The following is a 22,477-nucleotide window of genomic DNA, read 5'->3' as shown; positions in this document are numbered from 1 at the left end:
AAAAGTACGACGGTAAGCAAGACCCTGCTCAATGGTTACGATTATACTCAACCGCTATTAGTGTTGCAGGGGGAGACACCAACACCAAGGTCCTCTACCTCCCGATGGCCCTGGAGCCCGCACCCCTCACATGGCTCGAAAGCTTGGCGCGCGAGTCAATCCACTCGTGGGAGGACCTCAAGAAGGCGTTCGTCGACAACTTCCAAGGGTCGCTACACTGAGTAGCTACTCGCCACGCCCTATCCATGATTAAGCAGGAGCAAGGCAAGTCGATCAGATCCTACGTCAAGCGCTTCTTCGACACAAGAGCTACCATCCCCAACATCGTCGACGACGACGTCATCGACTACTTCCAGAGCGGCATCACCATCCAGTCACTATACCGCGACTTTGGGCGTAATCGGCCCAAAACGGTGGTAGATCTACGTGACATGATGCAGCGCTGGGCAGATGAAGAGGAGCAAGAACGCAGTCGCTTTCCCCGCCGCAATAACGACAACAACGGGAAGCGCCACAACGACCGTGGAGGGCCTAGCAACCAGCGGGATCCTACACGTAAGCGTAAGCCTGATGACACTGTCGGCACTATGGATCGCACACCGCGTGGTAAGAAGGGCGACAAGCCGCAGGACCAGTTCGACAAGATCCTTCACAACAAAAGATGTCCAATCCACCCCAAGAGCAACCACTCGGTGTGGGAGTGCACGATCCTGCGCAAATCCTTCCAGTCGGCACCTGCAACTGCTCCAAAGAAACAACAAGACAAAGATGATGAAGACGACAAGAAAGACCGTGATGGTTTCTAATAGCAGCAAAACGTCGTCAGCGTCATATTTGGAGGAGATCCTAGCTTCTCCAAGCGAGCTCAGAAGCTCCTACTCAGAGAGATCCTCTCAGTCGAGCCAGTAATTCAGAGGCCACTCAAACATAGCGAGGTCCCCATTACCTTCTCTAGGGAGGATCAGTGGACCAGCTTCTTTGAACATGGAAAGTTCCCTCTAGTACTCGATGCAATCGCTCAGGGCTCCAAGCTTACTCGAGTACTCATTGACGGCGGAAGTGGGCTCAACCTGATCTTTGCAAGCACATTGGTAAAGATGGGCCTCAACTATATGAGTCTGCTTACTCCAAGCAAGGCTCCGTTCTACGGCATCGTTCCTGGAAACTCTTCTACACCAATTGGCTCGGTCACCCTCCCAGTCAATTTGGTACAGAATAGAACTTCCGGACAGAGTACATCAAATTCGAAGTAGCCGACTTTGAGTCCTCTTACCATGTTATCTTGGGAAGACCTGCACTAGCCAAGTTCATGGCAGTGCCGCAATATGTCTACCTGCTCCTCATGATGCCAGGCAACACAGGAGTCCTTTCACTATGCGGAGACCTCCTCAAGTCTTTCGAATGTGACAAGGAAGCAATAGATCATGCGGCCACAATCCGGGTTCCTAGCTCTGTCAGCGAAATACTTGCTGCTGCTAAGGAACTCTCCCTCAAGGAGTCGATGCCATCCAAAAAGCAAAGCCAATCATCGGTTAAACCTATTGGTGATGTGGGCACCAAGACTATCCAGTTACAGGAGGGAGACGACTCCAACACAACCATCATCGGAGCAGGACTGGGTGACAAATAGGAACTCCAGCTCGTCAACTTCCTTAGGGCCAACCGAGACGTATTTGCGTGGAAACCAGCGGATATGCCAGGGGTGCCCAAGGAGTTGATCGAGCATGCCTTGAAGGTCGACCCTAATGCCACACCAAAGAAGCAACGGCTACGGCGTTTCTCACCGGACAAGCGAGAGGCCATCAAGAAAGAGTTGGCAAAACTACTCGCAGAAGGGTTCATCAAGGAAGTCTACCATCCCGAATGGTTGGCTAACCCTGTGCTCGTCCAGAAGAAGAACAACAACGAGTGGAGGATGTGCGTCGACTACACCGATCTAAACAAGCACTGCCCAAAGGATCCTTTCGGGCTACCACGCATTGATCAAGTAATCAACTCAATAGTAGGATGTGTCCTGTTATCCTTCCAATGAAGTAACAAGAATCCAATGAAGATTATAAGATTTGTTACAAGCAGTCTACTCTGCCATGTTCTTCAGAATTTCCTCCGCAATCACTTTTGATTCTTTACAATACTCTCGGAATTTCTCATCAGAGCAATTGGGAGCTATTTCTTTAGCTATCGGAGCTAAATTAAACTAAGGCAAGTACGACTTGACAACTCCTATCATGTGGGTTAGATAATTCTTGGAAGTAGCCGTCATAACATCAAAAATTTTCTGGGGAGCTTCTTCCAAACGCTCCACCAAGGACTTGCTACTTGACGATTCTTCTTCAGTATCAACCACATCCACAAGGGCTTGTCAGACCCGGGGCAGCGGGACTGCTCACAAGCATAGAATATTCTAGAGTAAGGGATAGCTCATAGATGTACCTTACCTCTTTTTGTAACTACCTGAATAGGTGTAGAACTAGCTGCAGTATAAAGAAACTACCCGATCGTGTTGTAGAAGAACTCCAACTGTACTCAGCTAGGACTTTCCATGTAACCCTGTCCCCTCGGGCTATATAAGGGCGGGCAGGGACCCCCTCAAAACACATATACACCTAAGGCAATACAAACCACCACACAGGACGTAAGGTATTACGCAACTCGTGGCCCGAACCTGTCTAAATCTTTGTGTTCCTTGCACCATCAAGTTTCAGAGCCGTCGATCCCTACCTACAAACCCTACTGCTAAGGGTATCCCTGAGCAGGCTTGGCGGTAAACACCGACAGAGGCCGCTGAGGAAGGCCTCGTATTACGCCATGTTGTTAGACGGCGGGAAATGCATGTGCACCACATACCGCATGTGCTTTTCGAGGGGTGAGATGAATAGCAGGCTCGCTCCTATGCCGGTCTTCATCACTGACCCGTTGAAGTACATGAGCCAGCATTCGGCTTGAATCTGGGGTGGGGGCAGCTGAGTGTCGGTCCATTCGGTAATGAAGTCTGCCAAGATCTGGGATTTGACTGCCTTGCGAGGGGCGTAGGTGAGAGTCTCTCCTATTAGCTCCACTGACCACTTGGCAATCCTACCCGTGACCTCCTGGTTGTGGACTATCTCCCCGAGGGGGAAAGTCGAGACCACGGTGACGGGATCAGCCTCGAAGTAGTGGCGCAGCTTGCACCGTGCCAAGATTACTGCGTAGAGCAACTCCTGGATCTGTGGGTACCGTGTCTTGGTTTCGGACAGCACTTCACTGATGAAGTACACCGGCCTTTGGATGGGCAAAGCGTGTCCCTCCTCTTGTCGTTCCACAATGATGGCTGCGCTGACGACCTAAGTCGTTGCTGCCACGTATAGGAAGAGGGGGCTTGCCGTCCACTGGTGGTGTTAGGATCGGAGCGATTGTAAGCGATGCCTTGAGTTTGTCGAGGGCCTCTTGGGCCTCAGGGATCCACGAGAAGCGTTCGGATTTCCTTAGGAGTCGATACAAAGGTAAGCCCTTCTCACCAAGCCGTGAAATGGATCGGCTGAGGGCCGCTAGGCAGCCCATGACCTTCTGTACCCCCTTTAAGTCTAGAATTGCTCCCATCCGAGTGATGGCCGAGACTTTCTCAGGGTTGGGTTCGATGCCCCGCTGGGAGACAATGAAGCCCAAGAGAATGCCTCGAGGGATTCCGAACACGTACTTATCGGGGTTGAGTTTCACCCCCTTAGCCCTAAGGCAATCAAACGCGATCCTTAGATTGGCTACCAGGTCGTCCGCCTTCCTGGATTTCACAACGATGTCGTCGACATATGCCTCTACAGTCCACCCGATATGGTCTTTAAACACGTAGAGCATACATCGCTGGTATGTAGCTCCAGCATTTCTAAGGCCAAAGGGCATCGTGACGTAGCAATACATGTCAAAAGGGGTAATAAAAGAAGTCGCGAGCTGGTCGGACTCTTTCATTTTGATTTGATGATAACCGGAGTATGCATCAATAAAGGACAAAAGTTCGCATCCCGCAGTTGAGTCGACTATTTGATCAATATGTGGCAAAAGAAATGGAACTTTAGGACATGCTTTATTTAAACTAGTATAGTCTACACACATCCTCCATTTCCCACTCTTTTTCTTAACTAGTACAGGATTAGCTAGCCACTCGGGATGGAATACCTCCTTGATGAATCCGGCCTCCAAAAGCTTGTGCACCTTCTCGCTGATCGCCCATCGCTTGAGCTCGTCGAAGCGCCGCAGGCGTTGCCTAACCGGGTTGGAGTTCGGCAGGATATCAAGGGAGTGCTCGGCGACCTCCCTCGAGATGCCTGGCATGTCCAAGGGGCTCCACGTGAAGATGTCAGTGTTGGCACGGAGAAAGCCGACGAGCACCACTTCCTATTTGCCGTCGAGGGTAGCGCTGATCTTCAGCGCCTTGCCGTCGGGGGTCTTTGGGTCAAGGGGGACGTCCTTGGTGCCCTCGGCAGACTCGAAGTTGCCCACATGCCGCTGCTTGGAGTCCATGGCCTCCTCGGCCATCTCCTGTAGCTACGCGGTGAGGGCCTCATTGAGCACCAGTGCCTCAGCATGCTCGACGCACTCGACATCGCACTTGTAGGCATGCTCGAACGAGGAGCTGATGGTGATGACACCTTTCGAGCCCGGCATCTTCATCTTGACGTAGGTCTAGTTGGGGATCGCCATGAACTTGGTGTAGCAGGGGCGCCCAAGGATGGCATGGTAGGCTCCCCGGAACCCCGCCACCTCGAAGGTGAGCACTTCCTTGCGGAAGTTGGCCGCCGTGCCGAAGCAGACGGGAAGGTCGATCTGGCCGAGGGGTTGGACTCGCTTCCTCGGTGCAACGCTGTGGAACGGTGACTTGCTGGGGCAGAGCTTGTCCAGTCCGATCCCCATGACCTCCAAGGTGTGGGCGTACATGATGTTGAGGCTGCTACCTCCATCCATGAGCACCTTGGATAAGCGGGTGTTGCCGATGATGGGATCCACAATGAGTGGATACTGTCCCGGGTTCGGGACGTAGTCGGGGTGGTCCTCACGGCCGAAGGAGATAGTGTCCTCCGACCAATCGAGGTAGGATAGCGTGCCCTTGGTGATGGAGAAGACTTCCTGGTGCTCGTGCTTGCACTGCCGAGAGGTCATGTTCGCCGTCGGCCCTCCGAAGATGAAGAAGGAATTTTCCACCGAGGGGAATTCGCTGTCTCCACCCTTATCGCCCGCATCCTTCTTCTTGTCCTCGTCGCGATGCGCAACGTGGTTGTAGTACTTGCGGAGCATTTCACACTGCTCGAGGGTGTGGTTGACTGAGCCCTTATGGTAAGGGCACGGCTTCTTGAGCATGTTGTCGAACAGGCCACCACCACCTCGAGGGGGGCCTCGAGGACCCTTGCGGTCTGGGGAAGCGACGAAGGCCTCGTCGGACTCCTCTGCTTGCCCCTGTCCGCGCTGGTTCGGTGGGACCGGCTTCTTTCCTTTCTTCCCCCTCTTTTGTTTCTTGGCGGGGGCCTTGGTCTTGCTGTTGCTGCCCTCTGCGGGTGCATCCTCCTTTCGCTTGTTCGCCTTGTTGTCAAAGATGGCATCAACTGCCTCCTCGCCGGCGGCATAGTTGGTGGCGGCATCGAACAACTCGTTGATGTTGGCGGGACGGCTTCGCGCAAGCTCGTGCACCAGGTTCCTGCACGTCGTGCCTTCGAGGAAGGCGTTGATGACTTCGATGACGGTGACGCTAGGGAGCTCGGTGCACTGCTTGGAGAAGCGTCGCACGTAGTCATGCAGGGATTCGTTGGGCTTCTGTTGACACCCTCGGAGATCCCAGGAGTTCCCGGGGCGCATGTAGGTGCCCTAGAAGTTGCCCACAAAGATCTTGACTAGGTCGGCCTAGTCGTGAATCTGGTCCGCGGACAAATGCTCGAGCCACGTTCGTGTGGAGTTGGCGAGGTGGAGAGGAAGGTTGCGGATGATCACGGCGTTGTCCGTTGCGCCGCCCAGCTGGCATGCCAGGCGGTAGTCATTGAGCCAGACCGCGGGGTCGGTCTCTCCTGAGTACTTGACGAGTGGGGTGGGTTGGTGAAAGCGTGGGGGAAAGGGAGCGGTGCGAATCTCCCGACTGAATACACGGGTACCTGGAGGCTCCGGTGATACGCCCCTATCATGCTCGGGGTCGAAGCGGCCACCCCGTTGAGGGGTGTACTTCCTCCCGTTGATGATGTTGCGGGCGTCGCCGTCGTCGGCGCGCCCACACACATCGTAAAGGCGCTCCCTCACAGGAGACTTCTTGATGCGATCGTGCACCGAGGGTGCCCTTGCATCGTCCACCACGGCCGCCTTGCCCTTTCCTCCCGGCGGAGTGTGCACTGAGGCAACGTGCCCCTGGTGTGCTGCCTTACCGGCCTTCGAAACCGCCGAGCGCATGCGAGATGCAGAGCTCTCAGCCTGCTGCACTGCAGCCTGCTCGATGAGCACCTTCGTCTCATTGCGCAGGTTGCGTCCCTCAGTCGTAGAGGGCTCCGGCATGGCTTGGAGCAGATAAGCCACCGCGACGAGCTTCCGGCTGGCCCTTTTCAGTTCCAACGATTTGTCAACATTGTCGTTGGCCAGGATCTGCTCCCGAGCGACGCGCCCCACCGCCCGAGCCCGTGCACTGCGCGCAGTGCGCTCCTGCTCAAGCATGGTATGTAGCAGTCGTGTCTGCCGACGCTCCTCTTCGAGCCTTTTTTCGAGCTCCATGAGTTGCGCCAGCTGCGCCCGCCGCGCCATCGAGCTTGACGAAGCGGCGGGGTTCGGAGGGGACGCCACCACTTGGTTCGCTGGTGGGGGCTCCTCATTGTTCCCGTCGTCGCTCGGCGCTTCGTCAACCACCCCATCTGCCAGCTCAACCATGAAGCACTCCCGGGTGGGATCGTAATCCCCCCGCTAGAGTCCTTGGAGCAGGTGAGGCAGTAGTCCACCGCGAGCTGAAACGACAGAAAGGCATTGATGTCACGAACCCCGGAGTAGTCCCGCTCCGTGGCCGTGAAGTTGTCCATGAAGAAGTTGATGTCATCGGCGATCGATCCCGCCGTATCGGGGTAGGAGTCGTCGGGTGATGATGCGATGAGGTTGCGGATCGAGAGGAGGTGGTGACTTGGCAAGTCCTTGTACGCGCTCATGCTAGTGCTGACTTAGGAAGCATAAGTCGCAGCCGCATTGCACATCCCAAAGGGAAAGGGCGACGGCACAGTCGCCCCCTCCTTGGGAGGCTCCGGGGCTGCATTCGGTGGTGGTGCCGGCGCAGATGGCGCCGGAGCATGTGGTGATGAAGTGACGACGCCGTTAGCTGCGATGCTAGGCTGCGATACGTCAGCCTCAACCCACGTGGGGGAGCTGAGTCGTGCCGCCCTGCGCTGCTCCATGCGCGCTTGCCGCGCGCGTTGGCCCGAGCGCCTATTGCGCCGGGTCGGCGGAGTCGGAGTGTCGGGGTTGGCCTTGGGCGGGAGAAACTCCATGTCGAAACTGTTGCCGGTCACGACAAAGTCGAGGCTCCCGAGCCGAAGCACAGTGCCCGCCGGGAGTGGGCGGGGCTCGTTCGCCATCCAGGAAACAAGAGAGAACGAAGACAAGATGTCACGCAGTGTGTAACACCCGGTTTATAAAAGGACATAAACCGAGCAATCATATACGTGCCAGGATCAAGTCACACGTATATACAACAGAATGAACAGTATATCACAGCACATATCACAAAAAAGATAAAATAAAGCGAATACGAATGTATTTATTACATTAATGACAAAATGTCTGATACAGCGGAAGCGAAGTACAAAATACGATAAAAACTCTCCAAAGCTGAGCAGGGCGCCACAGGGACGTCGACTGGGAGACGAACGCCTAGAAGTCCTCGTACAAAAAGAGTTTATACTTGCCTTCCTCATACTGCTCCTGCTGCTGCTCAAACTGGTACTGGGGCTCCTCAGATGGATTACCGTCTACTCACGAACACATGGCCAAAAGCAAGGCACACAATAAGCATACAAGCAAACACTAACAAAAGCTAAGAAATAGTACATCAGTACATAAAAACAGTACACTAAACTAGTCTAAAACTATTCTACGCGTCACAACGATCGCGTGGACATAAAGAACGCCTAAAACGGAGTTAAAACGCAAATTCTAGGCCTAAAACAAGTTCCAGGGACCTATTTGTAAGAAAACTGGAGTTCTAGGGGGTTTCTGGGCAAAACCGAGATCTAAAACATAATTAAAGGTTAGTTTTGGGGTCTAACTCACCAAAAAGACAGGTCTGGACCGCAGGTTCCATATTTAAAAAGCTCAGGGTGTTAAGTGCTAAAAACAGGACCTAACTCTAATTTCTTTTGAACTGGCCGGAGCTCGGGTTGAAAAGCAAAGAGTCCAGGGACTCTTAAACGAAAGTTACAGGCCGAACCGGTACGCACGATTCTCGGCCGCTGGATCTCGATCTGGTGGTCCAGATCTGTTCGGATCGGGTTCTAATTGGGGGCGTCCACGCGGGATCTGACGGCTCAGGAGGGTTTGGGCGCGGGGAGGCGGCGGAACGCGCCGGCGGCGTGCTCCCGCGGCGGGGGATCGCCGGTGTGTGGCGCTTCTGGGGTTCCAGGGCTCGGCTTGGCCTGGAATTTGGCCGTGGAGGATCAGAGTCGAACGGGTAGTCCACCTGCGGGGGTTGTGAGGGTCCGCGAAGGGTGTGGCGGTGCGCATCGTGAAGGGGGTGACTCGGCGGTGGTGGAGCTCGCCGACGAGCAACGCCCGGGCTCCTAGAGGGTGCTACTAGCCAAGGTAACGAACACAACAGACAGCAGAAGTGCTACGGATGCTCACCGGACTTTGGATCAAAGAAGATGGCCGGGTGAAGTCGACGGCGTCGCTGACCGGCGGCGGAGCAGGGGCAGCGCTCGCGGAGGGGGTTCTGTGGCGGTTCTCCGGGCGCCTGGACCCCGTAGTTCGGCTCGTGGTGCTCCTGCGATGGTTCCATGTGGTCAGGGAGGTCCGAGAGTGGCCGGCGGTGAGGTAATTCCTCGAACCCGATCTCACCTGCGGCGGCAGGTCCGGTGGAATTCCCGAGCAGACGGGCTTCGGAGTCGCGAGCAGGGAACTCGGTGGGCTTCAGGGCGACTATACGGAGTTAAACCGAGGGCCTGCCGGCGTGGAGCTGTAGCGGGATGGCCGGCCCACAGTGGCGCAGCGCGCTGGGCATGGCGGAGCGGAGCAAGGCAGCGGCGCTGGTTCAAATCTGGCTAGGAAAGTGGGCTAGGTGCGGCGCACAGGTTTGGGGAAGGGGAGAGGTTTAAAGATGAGAGCCGGGGATCCTGGGCGTGCGTGCCCGGTGTGATCCCGGCGAGAATCGCGGGATTGACTCCGCGCGCGGTGAAGGCGGACGTGCCAACTGCCTGGCGAAATCCCGGCTCAGGGCGTGGTTTCTAGAAGGGAGGTGATGTGCTCGGGTTGGCCAACGTGTCCACGCGTGGGCGTGGGGTGAAGCGGGGCCACGGGGCAGGAAGGGTGCGGGGGCGAGCGGGTTTCGCGAGTAGTGGAACTCCGGCGCTGGAAGGGAGGAGCTGACGAGGTGGGACCGGCGTGTCAGCGAAGGGGGAAGGGACGCGGCCGTGCGAGCGCTGAGCGGGAGGGAGGCCGAGTGGTCTGGCCCGACAGAGAGGGAGCGTGGGCGTGGGCTGTGGGGTCTGGTGCGGGTTGGGCCGCGCGGGAAGAGAGTGAGGGAGGGGAAGGGCTGGGCTGGTTTGCTTGGGTTTCTTCCCTTTTCCAATTCCTTTGTTTTTCTAAATCCAACACTACTCCAACCATTTGAATTCAAATGAAATTTGAATTCAAACCCCTAATAAATCAAGCAAGATAAAATATGCACCAGCATGAATGCTCAAACATGTTGAACCTATAATAAATTTTAATTACTTTATGAAGCAAAAATAAATTATAAATGCAAGGCTAAGCAAATTAAATCCTAGAAAATTAAATAAAGCCAATTAAATTTATTATTAAATAGAAAAATTAAATTAGGGTGTTACACAGTGTCTCACCCCTACCTGGCGCGCCAACTGTTGGTGTCCTGACCCGGCAGTCCGGCACCAACTAGTAAAATGTTGCATGATCCCTCACCCTGGATGGTTGATGCAAGTGGTAACACAGGAACGCACGGGTTTATCCTGGTTCCGGCCGCGGGGCCGTACGTCCAGCAAGGGTGTGCGAGTACACTGTACTATCTTGCATCGGGGGTGCCTGTAGTAGGGGATACAAGCGAGGTGAGAGATGGAGGGAAGCTCCCAAGTCTCTGCTAGAGGAGGAGATGATTGAGGCAAGTGCCAATACCGGGGCTCCAAAGAGCGGGTGTGTGTTCTGCGAGTCGCGTTGAGTGCTGGAGATGAGATGATGAAGATAGAGCCCGCCTCCTCCTTTTATAGACACAAGGAGGGGCGGAGTACATGTACGGGGGGGAGGGAGTCGTTGTTTCTCCCCGAATCGGGGGTGCACAACGGATTCCTACTGTGGGAGGTACACTGTGGGGTACTGGAGATCGTGGCGCCGGGCGTGCGGTTGTCCTGGGAGTTGTTCTTGGTCTTGCGGAGATCATGTCGGCGTCCTGGCAGCTCCAGCGGGCGGCATGGTGGCTCCTGTAGAGGGTACCATCCCCTGTGCTTGACGTGGCGGTGTTCCGAGGGTCCTGCAGGCGGGGGTCTTGATCTGGTCAAGGCTCGGGCCGCGCCCGAGGGTCGTTCCCATGATGTTCGAGGGTTCCGCAGAAGGAAAAGTACGAGGGAAGGACGGGGAGTTGGCAGCACAGTGGCTGGTGCAGCGCCGAGCACGTCTCGCACCGTGTCGTAGGTTCCCACGTGGCGCCACAGCGCCGGGGATGGCTGAGCAGTGACCGGAGTTGGTGGATAGGACCTCGGTCACAACCATAGTGCAGAGTGGTGGCCTGACGCCGACTGACCCGGGCACTGTGGCAGAGTTGTTAGCATTTAATGCCTCCGTACGGCGGGCGGGAGAGCGGATGGCCGTTCGTCCTTTTCGCCGAGGGGTGGCCTCGAGCGAGGCGGAGTCGATCCGCTTTCTCGGGGGTAGGCTCTCTACCCTCGAGCGAGGCGGAGACGTGGGGTGCTGTCGAGGGTCTCGGCGGGGAGCCCTCGAGCGAGGCGGAGATTGCCTTGCGGGTTTGAGGGGGCTCGGATGGGCCGCACTGTGTACTTGGGCCGTGGATTGGGCTTCTTTGAGTCCTTTCCTTTCCTTCGGATTGGAAGGAGACTGTTGGCCTTCGTGGGCCCATTTGCCTAACATGTGTTTTGCGTTTTAAGGACAATTGGGTCCCCTGATTATGGTGCCCCTAATTATGGTACCCGACACCTACCAAGACAGAAGAACATATTGCTGATATCCTCACCAAGGGCCTTCACAAGGTAAAGTTTGAGAAGTTTCTAAAGGCGCTCAACATGGTCTGCAAGACAACTCTAGAGGAAAGTTTGCCTTGAGGGGGAGTGTTGACAAGAGTGCAAGGCTTCTAAAGTGTTCTTCACAATGCAAGAATGAGATATTTTCTATAGAGCACTCTAGAATTAGTAATAAATAAATTTTGAAAATGTTAGAATGTTTAGGAATTCTCTAGAAGCGGACACTTGTCTCAATATCATGTCCCCCTTGGTCTATAAATAGAGACCCCTCTCTCTTTCCATGGCATCCATCCATGAGCTTTGTAGAAGAGAGGTGGTAGTGCTAGGAGAGAATGGTGAGTGCTAGGCTAGCCACTAAAAGAAGAGAGTGTTGTATGCTCTTATGTAGTATTGTTGTGTTGCAATAAAGTCTTGTTCTTGTAAGTATTGGTCTCCCGGTTAAGCCATATTGTCACTTAGTGTATAAGTTGTGATCCATCGAAGGTTGGCTCTGTAATCCGGGATCACAAAGGGTCTGGGCTTTATTGTAGGTTGGCTCTGCCACCCAGAAGTCAGCTTCATCTGATGGTAGGCTCTGCCACCCAGAAGTAAAAAGGTGGCTCTGCCATCAAAAGGACCCAATATACTTAGTAATTATAAATTTGAGAGGCTGGCTGACTCTGAAGTGAGTTTGTGTGTTATAAGTGTAGGTTCTCAGCAGAGTGGGTATTAGGACCCCATCGATTTCCAACGGTTTAACTAGAACTTGGCCGAAAGTTTTACTATATGGAACAACTTTCTAAATATGTTTCTGATGTGATTCCTTCGATTCACTTCTTTTTCTTTATTGCCTCTTATAGAAATTAACTCTTATAGAACTAGCTATACAAGTATCTCACTGCAAATGGACTAGAATTTAAACACTTTTTAGTCCACTTTTTGCCGTCAAATCGAATTAAGACTTGCATTTTTATTTCCTAGCTATTTGAAGGCGAGTTTTTTTAAAAAAAATAAAATTTTATGAAAAAAAATTGAAGTCCTATTACACCACTAGTTCAAATATTGCTTCTGGACACCATGTATCAGTGATGAAAATCATTTTGATAAAGCTCCACCTTCCAGCACCACCTTCAGGTTGCTGAGGGGAAAGCCCTCGGCCCTCCTCGAGCGGCTGTGGTGGCCGAGCTGGCTGTCGGAGCGAAGAAGACGAGATGCAGAGAAGAAGGAAGGTGGGTCGGGCCCACTGATTGCTGGCCATCACGGCTTGCGAACCCATTGCCTATGGCAGCTCCTGGCCTTGCACATCAGCGCTCGCCACCAGTCATTCAGTGAAAACTGCTGCTTTACCTCGCCACCGGCCAGCCAAAAGCAAGGGAGAGCAGGACAGGGTGAGAGCAGGAGGCCAGGTAGGGAGGGTGGGTTGTGGATAGGTGATTGGTTATTCTCGCTGCCATGCGGGACCCATCTAGTGGCAAGGGCATACGTGCAAATAATCGATATCTTGAGGTTGCCATGAAGCAGCAGTTGTTAGAAGGGAAGACTAGAATCCAAAGGGGATGATGGATGTATATCTTTTGGACACACCACCACCCAATCACCCCTTTCACTCTCTCCACCCTCTGCACCACTCAAACCTGTGGCAGAACCACCTGAATTATCCCGGCTCAAGTGCGCAGGCCATCACCATAAAGGCAACAACGGCTCAAACGCACTTCAAACGGAACAATTCTTGGTCTGTCGGGTAACGTCCCGATACAACCACCGGTTCTCGGAACGAACAAGCATACCCCGCACGAAGGCGAGTCCAGAGATATTACAACCACAATTTTACAATACAGGCAAAGTAATGATTACAAACCAGTTCAAACCATTATTACAAAACCAAACGTAGTAAAGCAGTTATACAAGCCTTAAGTGTAAAACTTCAGAGATTAAAACAGCGGAAGGTAAAACACGACGGCTACAACACGTCGTCAAAGTATACCAGGCTAGCCCAAGCATGGTATCACTCGTCAAAGTCATTGCCGGCCGAAGACGTATCCCACTCTACGGACCAGCCAGGAGGCAACGAGCAAGGATAGGTCAAGCTAGCGATCTGATCCTCAAAACTCATACCTGAAAAAGGGTTTCAACAGCAAGGCTGAGTATTCTAATACTCAGCAAGACTTAACCGCCAACGGGTATATGTAGCCCACTTTAGCTAGACTATGTAAGGTTCAGTGAGGCTCTGGTTTTCCTTTTGCTGAAAAGCAATAAAGAGTAGGTCCATACTTTCAACTTTTAGCTTCCAAGATTCTAGTGGATTAACCATTCTATGTAAGCACTACTATTCAACCACGGTAGATCTTTAAGCAAACATCAAAATTGAATATCATAATGTTGCTCTTATTACTCTATGTGGCAAAGAGATCAAGCAGTCCCAAACTGTGGGAAGCAGACGATTCGAATCGAGTTTGTTAACCTGGCTAGGCAGACCTAACACACACGTTTGGAACACCGTCGGGTCGTTCCCAAACAACCGTTGACCTTTCTTTCCGGCTTGTGGATAGGGTCACTCTCCCCGACTACAGGGCTCCAAGGCCGAACCTTGTCCCTTGAAGTCGTAGTGTTGCGCAACATAAAAATAAAACCTATCTCTAAGAGAGAGTGAAAGGTATATCCACTCCCCGGTCCAATCGGCTACTAGGCTTACCGCGTACCATATTTACGGCATGTGGCTAGTACGTTCAAAAACTTAACCAGCACTACCACACACCGCGACCTTAGCAAGTTCATCAATACAGACGGGGTCTCACACAAAGTCATGATATCGAACACAACCCCGTCCGTCGTCCTTATATTGATAACAGAAAGTAAACAAGCAATTCCTATAAAGCTCGCGAGTGACAGGCAATCACTCGACTTTTACCGGTCCTATAAGCATAGCAAATATTCGAACTCAGGTCTAGTGTTCAGTACATAGGTTCCTAGGATCATGCATCTAGGGTTTCAATTCAAATCCTAAGAACTGTAAATGCATAAGCAAGTAATAACAGTAAATGATAATAATTTGAAATATAGGTTATGTCCGGGGCTTGCCTTCTCGGTAGTCACTAACTATTTCAGCCCTGGGCTCTTCCGAACTTTGGTTCAGGGCTTCAGTTAGTACCGCAGTGTTCACTTGAGCTTCGAGATCACCTCCTTCGGAATCTGGGATCAGCTCGTACGTCCCGTCCGATAAGGCAGTCGTATCTATATGTAATGCAAGAACAGTATTATCAACACACTCACGATGTGGTGAAGCTAAGCAAACAAAATTAAAACACACATGGGCAATCATTTATAGAGTAGTTAACTAACAATTCTAACTACACAAGGCATCATGATCAACAGCACAAGAAAGCTAGACTAACTTCATAAAGTAAGAAGTGGTTGTTTCCTATAGCAATTAAATCATGGTTTGCTAATAAATTAACAACTCAGAGCACAAACAGTAATAAATTTATCAAAAATTACCCTAAACATAATATGAACAGAGTAAGCTATCCTATAAATTTCATGCCAAAACATGTAGCCATTTATATATAACAAATCAATCATTCAGACCACACCTAGAACAAGATTGAATTACACAGATTAAAATAGAGCAAAACAGAAGCTCACAATTTAACAGCAGGCCTACACAGGGATGAATTAGCTACTGTGAATTTTTCATGATTTTATCTACACATAATTAATTTTGAGAAAATAAAAAAAACAGACATAAGATTAACAAGATTTATTTTTAGCTCCTGTTATAGCCATGAACTGGGTCTCAAACTTCATTTAAAAGCTAAAATATTCAAAAAGATCACTCAGAAATATTTTTATGATTTATCATCAGCACAAACAATTTATCATAATTAAAGAATACTAAACAAGGATTAAATCAAAGAAATAGCTACACATGAGAACTGACCACGAAATTTTTATAGCAATACTAGAGTTATATTAAAAAACCATCATAAAAATTTCAGAGCAAGACATGGTTTCAATCATCAGTTAAGAAAAAGATAAAACATCTAGTCTTTATGTACCTAGTGACACAAAACAACTTGTACAGCAAAAACTTGCAACAAACATACACCATATTTTGATTCTACTGCAAAGAGCTACTCTCAAGGATTCCAGAACAACTGGATTTGCTATTTTATGAATTTTCTACGAATTTCTATTGAATTTCAAAATTCACTGCAAAAAATACAAAGGAGCCCTTGCTGCTACTATTCATCTGAGTCTACGGCTATTCAAATAACCCGCTGGGGTTTCTGGAATTTCAAACCCGAGGTCCTTGGCCGGGTCAGAGAGGGGGCGGTGGTTGACCGGCCAAATCCCGGCGAGGGGGTCACCGGCGGCGAGGGGAAAGAGGAGTGGGAGCTTCACCGGGTCAAGGCGTACCTCTGGGTGGTCTTGGGGTACGGGGAGGGGCTCGGAGGCGGCGGCTCGACGGAGCAGGGCGGCGGCGGCAGAAGTTCGACGGCGGCTAGGGTGCTCCGGTGAGGGTTGGGCTAGGGGAGGTGGTCAAGGAGCTGCGCGGGCTCACGGCAGAGCTTGCTAGGGGGTCAGTGCGGGCGGTGGAGCTGCGGTGAGGCGGCTCCGCGGCAGCGTCAAGCTTGCCGGCGTTCGGGGTGGAGAGGCGGCGGTGTTCTGGGGCGTGGGAGCGAGGAATGAGCGGAAGAAAGAGGGGAATGGGTTTCTGGGGTTCTTTTATTGCTCGTGCGCGTGCGAGGAGAAGGCGGCGGCCTCTGCAGCGAGCTCGCCACCGTGGCGGCGAGGGGAGGTTCCAGCGCGAGGCAACAGGCGGGGGAGGAGGAGCAGCGCGACGCGTGGGTGCCAACGCGAAGCAGGAGGTGGCCGGCTGGTTCTCCACGGCGCCGGCGGGCGGCGCTCTGCACAGCGGCGGCGAGAACAGAGCAAAGGAGCTGGAAGAAGGGGAAAAGGGCTTAAACGAAATTTCAGAAATTTCCAGGGATCAAACTGTAAAGCAGAGATAACTTTTAAAATAGGGCTCAAATGAAAAAGTGCCCAACATGAAAGTTGTTCAACTTTTCAAGTCTACAACTTTGATGTTGTGCAAAAATTTATTTGATCAAAGATTCAAGAGCTATTTTTGGAAACATAGGAGGGATTTTGAATTCCAAGGAATTTTGTCTTTTTCAATGCAAATTCACTTTAAACTTAAACTTAAAAGCAAAATTTGCTGCCATGTAATATATGCACTGAATTTTGCAAAAACACCCTCCACAAAAGCTATAATACCACAACCTATTCAAATATAACTATAGAAAGGACCTTGCATAAAATCATAATTACACATATAACCTTTATATTTACAAAAAGATCTTTTTTCAAGCAATTCAAGCATATGATGCATATAATATATACACAACTACTGTGCAGACACCTAGAGTGTTACAAAACCCCCGGCTCTTCCTTCATTTACCCTCTCCTCTCCTTCCCTCTGGACACCAGCTTCCCCGGCCAGCTGCCTCAAGAGCCACCAGGCTGCAGGATGGCCGTAGTGATGAAGGCTCTCGCTGTTGGCTCGCTGGTCTCAGCACGAGCACAAGCCTGTAAGTGCGTTGCACATGCAGTCCCCTTTGAAACTGCATTCTCGTTTCTGTTTTGTTGTCAAGTCATGTAGGATAATCACTTGTTGGGTGCCTAGGAGCAATGCGCCAATATCTGCATGTAACATATGAAGATCTGTGTTGCATCATGCTTAAGGGTTTCATTGAGTTTGGGGGTAAATTGTGGTTAGGGAGCTGCATCTGAAACTGTAAAGAAAGATATTTGGAATAGCTAGGTTTATGATGAATTGGTAGTCAGTCCCATGAACAAACATAAGGATGTGTGCATAAAGATATTTACTCCGTGCAGTCACACTGCTGCTTAACCAAGATGCATAAATTTTTTGGGACGCAATTTAGGAGTGAATGAAGTCGATCCCTATCTCTTCTTAGCACGCACAAACTGGATTGCCCATGTGATGATGTGAATATTTTCAATTCAAAGGAAGTGTTTCAGAAAGAGAAGATATTCATTGGGCTTGCCTGTTTACACACATCAGGGAGCCATTTCTTTTTTCCTTTCTCGCACTAACTTGTTCCAATGACCTTGAGGACCTGTAAGGCTGTAAGCACAAAACCTGGTGAGATCAATTCGGTCTACAGATCAACCCGGTTTATACATCTTAAAAATAGCTAAAAATCACACGACCCTAAGTTTCTGAATGTGCTCATCTCCAGCATAATAGCATGCATGATGGATCGTACACTACTACAGCCACCCCTATCACCGCCGGTTCTAAAAGTGCATCACCAACGGTTTTGGGTACCGTTAGATTTAAGTCGATGGTGATAGCGGGGCCATCACCGCAGGTTCATAAACCGGCAGTGATGCATGCGCCAACCGTTGGTGATGTGCACCCATCACCGCCGGTTCGTATCTGGAACCGGCGGTGAAGACCTTTTTCCCATCAAAAAAAATATTTTTATATAATAATATTGTACATTTGTACGACATATATAATATATAATTATAGTAGTATAATTCAACCATATGAGCTCATACATCGAGATTAAACAAAAGAGTTCATACAATCACCTCTCAGCCTTCTCTCAGCCTAAGTAGAAATAATTTTCAGATATCTAGTAGAGAAGTTGAGAAGTGACTTTTTCTTGTCGATGTCAGGAATATCACTTCTCTCAGCCTTCTCAACAATCACCTGCATTGCACAAATCAACAGAAGTTAGACAAAAGTAACCATGACAAAACTAACTATTGCTGTGAAACAGACTCTTAATCGATAGAGTCTCAAATGTTGCTAAGTGCAAATTTACCTTATCTGCTTCTTAAGGAGAAGAAAATGTCCCATAAACTCCCAGGTACGAAATAGTAACAAATTGACATAAATGGTAGTACACATGTTCTACTAGGAAATAGTAACAAATTGACATAAATCATTATAGTTACTAAATGCAGCTTATAAGAGTTACATTATGCAGTGTGAACTGAAAACCAGCATGACACAGTGTGCCTTTGGATTCAGTCTAGAAAACTTATTATTTGATATAAGTAACTAGATGTTGACAGAAGCACCATTCGAGATCTGAGATGCAGTCATAAAAGAACAACTTATACTAGATCCGGGATGCATTGGTAAAATAAATAACAGGCAAGTACTACTAATACTCGTTACTCACTGCTCGGCCTCTAGTACACAATAAGAAATAGTATTCAAGTACTCGGACTATTAATTGCTAGCGAAATAGAAGGTGATCAGCAAAACTAATACCTCTCTTCGTCAGCACGTGGCCCTCGATGTGGCGGCGACCGAGTTGCCTGTGGAAGCACTGCATTTTGGGATCACCTTCATGAAAATAAAAAATTTCAGGGGTGTTTTTCATTACTCTCACAAAAATGGAGCCCTCATGGTCATTGTTGACACAGGCATGCATGATGACAATGTGATGGCATTTTGTTTAGGTACACACGGTGTCCGGTGTGTGTGATAGCATTTTGTTTAGGTACAAACATATGCATGCATCCAGCCAGCATGTTGAGAGGCTCAGGTGATCTGCTAACGCTTGATGATTTCTGCTGCCAGCTCACCTTGGCGTGGTCACAAGATGTAAGCAACCAAAATTTACAAATCTGCATCTTCTTTTGATCTGAACGACTGAACCATTATGCTCCCTCCATTTCACAATATTTGTCAAAGTGTGGTCTAATATTTTTAGCAGCTAGGCGGCATAATATTTGTTATCAGAACCATGTCAAATCTATTCTCATTGGATAGATCAATAGTTCATCTAGCGATCAATAGACCAAGAGTGTTCCAATTTCGCAAAAAAAAAGATACTAGTATATTTATCCTTTGAGCTTCCTAGGCATGCAGGAAATTGTTGTGAATCGGAGGTAGAATATTAACCGGCCAAAAAAGATTTGTAAAGCTTCAATTTCAGGTAAAGCTTATATTGGAAGAACCCAAACCTAATGTAAAGCTTCCTAGCAGGGGCTGATAAGCTTCCTAGCCAAAAAAAAGATACGTATATTGCAAGAACCCAAACCTAATGTAAAGCTTCAATTTCAGGTACGATAATGTTCCAATGGAGATTAACCGGCTAAGATGCAGAGTCAACTACCATGCTCTAAAGTTTCATATTGAAGAGATGGCTGATAAGCTTGCGGCAAGGATGAGGAACCGAACTGGCAGTGTAAATCCATACATGTAAGCTATAGTTAACTACCTTCTGCTCGTAGAGGCAGAACGCGACGGCGGCCCGGCGGCTCCTAGCAGGGGCGGCGCCGGGACTCGGGGACGGCGCCGGGGCTCACAGATGGCGGCTCCACTCGGGGACGGCGGCGACGGGGCTCGGGGGAGGCGGCGTCGGGGCTCGGGGACGCGGCGGCGACGGGAGTCGGGGGAGGCGGCGCCGAGACTGGGGGGCGGGGCTGGGGGTCGGGGACGGCGGCGCCGGGGCTCGGGGACGGCGCCGCGTCTGGATCCCGGGGCGGGGGACGGCGCAGGGGCGGCGGCCGGGCTTCGGCGACAGCGGCGGGGATTGGGGCGCGCGGGGCGCCGCATCTGGACTGGATGAGCTGGACAGGACCGATGAGATTTGGGGCGCGGGCTGGGAAAATAAAAGGAAAACAGAGCTACACCGTTGGTCCCAGCCCTCAACCGGCGGTGGTGGGCCTCTACACCGCCGGCTCGTGTTACCAACCGGCAGTGATGGTCGGCGACCTCGTCACCGCCGGTTCATGTTACCAACCGGCGGTGATGATGGACATCACCGCCGGTCCCAACGGCCACCAACTTTGAATCCGGCGGTGATGAGGCATCACCAATGGTTCGAAACGAACCGGCGGTGATAGTCCGTTTGCTATGACTAGTTTTGTAGTAGTGGTACCTTGTTTTTTTTCGGGACCTTTGTTCTACACCTGTATGGTTGTATGACAAATACATACATGTAGGTCCTTTGTTCTTGTACCCTTTTCTGTTGTCTTTTTGCTCTTTCCTTTTGTTCGTTTGTTTGTTTCTTTGTAATTTTTCCCAGACTTCTTTTTTATTAATATATTCTAGCCCTTCCTGTTTTCCTCTAAAAAATACAAAATATTTTAAATCGCGGGCTATGGCAGTTAGCGGAAACTCTGATGAAATGCTAAGAGCCGCTATAGCGCGCTTTAGTGGCCGCTAATCCAATTAGTGGATTAATTAAGAAAAGAAAAAAATATTAATTAATGTAAGAAATACGAAGGCTCAATGAGAAAGAGATGGCCCAAAACCCTCCCCTGCCGGCTGAACTTTCCCTGCTATTGCTCCACATCCCCACACTGCCAGCTAGCCTTATCTTCATCCCTGCCGCTGCTCCTTTACTCCTGACCCTTTCTAGCTGCCACTCCTTCCCCAATCCCCACCTGCTGGCCTGCTGCTCCCTGCTCACCTCCGGCGTTGGCTTCAAGCTCGATGGCAGGAGCACTTCCTCGTCCTGCTCGAGTGCCGCGCTTCGTAGACCTGCTAGACGGTCGTGCAGCTCCCTCCTCTCGCCGGAGCAGCCACACCCCGCACAGCTTTCTCGCCCTGCTGGTGCACCATGTCCAGTGCCCCCTTCCTCGTCCTGATGGAGCGTCGCGCCACGCTGCTTCCTCAGCTCTGATGAGACAAGGCATCCCTCGATTCCACCAACCATTTTAGTTGCATGTGTAACTTTGTTTCAGTTTATATTACTATTTGCTATATATGTGCACTGAGACCATTTTAGCTCTCTGGCTACGTTGTCTTAAACGTGCGACTGTACTCTCTACTTCCATGTTTAACATTGCCATGCCGGGGTCTCAAGATCAATTTCTGCTCCGGAAGTTAACCTGACATTACTGCCAATCTGACGATGGAGCATCTTACACCCTGTTCCTATCTATTTTCAGGTGCCGCTAGCCAGCAGCAGAGCCTGCAGTCATCCTTCAACGGCGTGTCCCTGCGGTGCCGGTGGTCATCGCGGCCGCGGCCGTGCGGCACACCCCGGTCGTCGCCGGTGCAGGTGGTGATGATGGCGAAGCCGTCGATCCAGTTCATACAGGGCACGGACGAGCAGACGATCCCTGACGTGCGGCTGACCAAGTCCAGGGACGGCACCAACGGCGTGGCCATCTTCACCTTCGAGCAGCCGTCGGTGTTCGACTCGTCGGCGGAGCTGGGTGACATCACGGGGTTCTACATGATCGACGAGGAGGGCGTGCTGCAGTCGGTGGATGTCAGCGCCAAGTTCGTCAACGGGAAGCCGGCGCGGATCGAGGCCAAGTACGTCATGCGCACGCCCCGGGACTGGGACCGCTTCATGCGCTTCATGGAGCGCTACTCCCAGGCCAACGGCCTCCAGTTCGTCAAGAACTGAGCTCTCTCTCTCATGGCTGGACTTGGAGGTGGAGGTCTACGCCATGGCAATGCTCCCCGTTGCCTGCACATGGCTTCATTGCTCTTTTTATTTTTCTCTTTTTCTGACACTGCCTCGAGTTTCTAGGAGCCTGATTGGTTGGATGTAAGCTTTGCAGACTAAAATCATGGCAAGCCAAATAATAGGCAATATCAAATTATAGCTATTGTTAAATTGTGCGTAAGGTATTTATGTACTCATTTGGTTGAAATATGACAACCAATGTTTTTACCGTTGTAAGGTTTCTAATAACTTGCCATAGTTTTGGTCTCCATGCACTGCTCTCTCTTTCCACGCTCGAAGCCGAGAGCAGAGAGCAATCTTAAGAACAACTCCAATAATTTATGTAAATCACCATAGATAGGTAAAAAAAGAGAAAAGATCCTAAAACTCAACAGCTTATGCAAAATCGTGGCATCGCTATCTCCTTTGCATCCTGGCTTTCCCGGTAGGCACCTTTGCCGATGCCCCGCCGTTCGCTATCCTCCCGTTCGCGCGCGGCCCTCTCATTCCTGCGCGCCCGTCGCCCTCCCGCACCTGTTTTCGCGCCGGTTTCCCACTGCCCTCGGGCGGAGCTCGCATCGGCGGGGCCTGCCACCGGGACGGGCGGCTCGCGCGCGCAGGAAGGGGCGGGGCGGCACG

At 50.9% G+C, this 22,477-nt stretch overlaps 1 protein-coding gene and 1 long non-coding RNA gene across 3 annotated transcripts; one reads left to right on the top strand and one right to left on the bottom strand.

Moving 5' to 3' along the window:
• Positions 1–16,714: 16,714 nt before the first annotated feature.
• Positions 16,715–20,008, bottom strand: LOC120664938. Of its 2 annotated transcripts, XR_005671056.1 has the most exons (4): positions 19,652–20,008; positions 18,697–18,771; positions 18,006–18,126; positions 16,715–17,532 (listed from the first exon to the last, which is right to left on the bottom strand). It is a non-coding gene; the product is annotated as an uncharacterized LOC120664938 (long non-coding RNA). The 2 variants fall into 2 exon arrangements; XR_005671055.1 differs by lacking the exon at positions 16,715–17,532 and having other exon boundaries at positions 17,890–18,126; positions 19,652–19,861.
• Positions 20,009–20,721: 713 nt separating this feature from the next.
• On the top strand, positions 20,722–22,096 carry LOC120664936 (photosystem II reaction center PSB28 protein, chloroplastic-like). Its single transcript, XM_039944327.1, has 2 exons — positions 20,722–21,070; positions 21,330–22,096. The coding sequence occupies exons 1-2, from the start codon at positions 20,872–20,874 to the stop codon at positions 21,794–21,796; spliced, it is 666 nt and encodes a 221-aa protein (XP_039800261.1). The 5' UTR covers positions 20,722–20,871; the 3' UTR covers positions 21,797–22,096.
• Positions 22,097–22,477: the final 381 nt, after the last annotated feature.

This window comes from Panicum virgatum, chromosome 3N, assembly GCF_016808335.1.
Source record: "Panicum virgatum strain AP13 chromosome 3N, P.virgatum_v5, whole genome shotgun sequence".
NCBI lineage: Eukaryota > Viridiplantae > Streptophyta > Magnoliopsida > Poales > Poaceae > Panicum > Panicum virgatum.
This window is presented reverse-complemented; position numbering and strand designations above follow the sequence as displayed.